General features: G+C 35.2%; 1 protein-coding gene across 1 annotated transcript in view; it reads left to right on the plus strand.

Moving 5' to 3' along the window:
- Positions 1–1778, plus strand: part of tagln2 (transgelin 2) — a 5576-nt gene extending 3798 nt beyond the window's left edge. Inside the window, exons 4-5 of the mRNA XM_077231182.1 lie at positions 162–264; positions 1119–1778. Of these exons, the coding sequence (XP_077087297.1) occupies positions 162–264; positions 1119–1269 (254 nt within the window). The 3' untranslated portion in view covers positions 1270–1778. The remainder of the gene's footprint in view (positions 1–161; positions 265–1118) is intronic.
- Positions 1779–2600: the final 822 nt, after the last annotated feature.

Below are 2600 nucleotides of genomic sequence, written 5' to 3' on the forward strand. Positions count from 1 at the left end.
TAATCTTAAACTTATGTTTTCATCTAATATTTCAATAAAGAAAATAAGTATGTTTTTATTTTTAGTTATAAAGAGACAGGGGGCTATTACATGAATGTTCTCATCAGAAACTGCTAAAAATGGCATCATTTATTTATTGATCTATACGTTTGTGTGGGCAGGTAAGGACCTTGCCGCTGTGCAAATGATGCTGATGTCTTTGGGGAGTCTGGCTGTTACCAAGAGTGATGGCTGTTATCGCGGTGACCCCAGTTGGTTTCACAAGTGAGTGTTGTTGTAGTTTCCTCTTCCTGTTCGCAAAATGAACTGGCTGACCGGGCACCATAGCAACCAGATAACAAAAACAAGCCACTGTACTGGGCGATTTGGAGTTGTGGCTGATCGTCATAGCAACATGATTACAAACACTTATTGGCCAGACATTTTAAATGTGTCCAGCATGGGATCAGCAAACAAAGATAAGCGTATGTCTCACAGAAATCTGGTATTATGAAACTTCACAAAAGAAAAGACGGCTATAAACAAACAGCAGTTACAAAGAAATAAAACTTCATTGGCAGCAGAGGGTAAACGTTTCTTAAAAAAGTACAAGTTTGGGGTCAATGAAAGGTATCTTATGCTCATCAGTAACACTGTAAAGCAGTAACATTGTTAAAATCTACTAGCATTTTAAATAACCGTTTTCTATTTTTTTAGTAGGCCTATCAAAATGTAATTTATTCCTGTGAGGCAAAGCAGAGTTTTCGGCATCATTATTGCTGCATTCAGTGGTACATGATCCTTCAGAAATCATTCTAATATGCTAATTTGATGCTCAAGAAACATTTATTATGCATTATCAATGTTGAAAACAGTTGTGCTGCTTATTTTTGTGGAAACCGGGATACATTTTTGCAGGACTATTTGATGAAAAAACAGTTTAAAAGAACTAATGTATATTTACTTGAAATAGAAATCTTTTGTAAAATTCTAAATGTCTTAACTGCCACTTTTGATCAATTTAATTAATCTGTACTTAAAAGTATTTAAAAAAAAATTAAATTCACTGACCCCAAACTTTTGAACGGTAGACTACTGTATGTGTGTGCACTGAATTCTTTGCTTTATCTTTACATCAGGAAATCCCAGGAGAACAAGAGAGAGTTCTCTGAGGATCAGCTGAAAGAGGGTCAGAGTGTAATCGGCCTACAGATGGGCACTAACAAAGGGGCATCACAGGCAGGCATGACTGGTTACGGTCAAACTCGACAGATCTTCAACAACAAATAAAGACCTGCCAACCAGTGATCTATCTTTCTTGGCTCAACAGCGGGATGGACTAGATGTGTAGTCTTAAAACAATAACAATGAACAGAACATAGCACCAAAGTTTACAAATGCATTGTATCATTTGAACCTAAAACTGCTCTAGGTCCTTGCTTCAGACCAACCATTCCCCACACATGAGCTGGTATCCAATACATTCCATAAGAATCAAGTCTGCCTTAAATTCTATTAGGGTGTAGACAGACCCACATTCCATTATTCTATTACATGCATTCCAAAGAAATGCATTCTGCTGCACTCCATGGGAACAAAATGCATGTAAGGAGAATTCGGCCTTGCACAGTCAGTTGTTTGTCTCGTCTTTCTGTGGATCTGATTTGTATGCTCTTCTCTACATTTGTTCCCTGATCTAAAAATCAACATGAATCTAGTGCCTTTAATTGATATGTTTATACATTGTACAATAGTCACTAATAATTGATTTTGCTAATAAAATTCAGTTACATTTTGAAGTCTCTGTGTTCAGTTGTGTTCCAACCTTAACTTAGTTTCTTTGCCACTGAGAGTTGTGTAACAATGCTGGCTGTTACAGATGCCAGATAACAGTTTTTCTCTAAGCCTTTAAATTAGGGTTGGGTATCGATTGAATTTGAACAATTCCGTTTCAACTCATCGATTCCTAAATTAAATTCCAATTAGGTAAAAACAAAAAAGATATTCACATTTATTCTAAGTCATTGCAATACATTTACACAAGGAACATTTGCCAATGGTTTAAAAATAACAGGGCAAAACAACTAGCCTAACTAATATAAATTTCAATGATTATTAAAGACAAGTAAACAATCAGTTATTAAAAAAGAACAAATAAACAAATTAGCAATCCCATAAATGAATACAACCGAGCAATGATTGAAATAAATTGTTGAAAAGTGTTTAAGATTTTCAGATATTCAGTTACAGAAACTGTAATCAAATGATCAAATAACACTGCACACACAGTAAAATATACATTACAAATAAAGTTACAAAAGTTAGAAAAGTGAAATTTCTTTTGTTGTTTGATTAATATTGACGGCAGCAGGAATATCAGGCTGCTGTCACTATAAGAGCTGCATGGATCCAATATACTGTTATGTGTTTTCTTTGTCAACTATTTATGTTCACATAAGACATAACCAACTGTGTTTACAAGGATATTTTGACATATTTTTGTGCGTATTTATCCGTTCAAGGGCAAAAAGATGCGGAAGAGTATCGCGCACTACTCAGTATGAGAGGCAGCACAGAAAATAGCGTGCGATTTCCAATTCCCAATCCTACTTTTAATCCCA

This window comes from Siphateles boraxobius, unplaced genomic scaffold (genome assembly GCF_051911475.1).
Source record: "Siphateles boraxobius isolate OS27281-9 unplaced genomic scaffold, OSU_SipBor_1 16, whole genome shotgun sequence".
NCBI classification, from domain to species: Eukaryota; Metazoa; Chordata; class Actinopteri; order Cypriniformes; family Leuciscidae; genus Siphateles; species Siphateles boraxobius.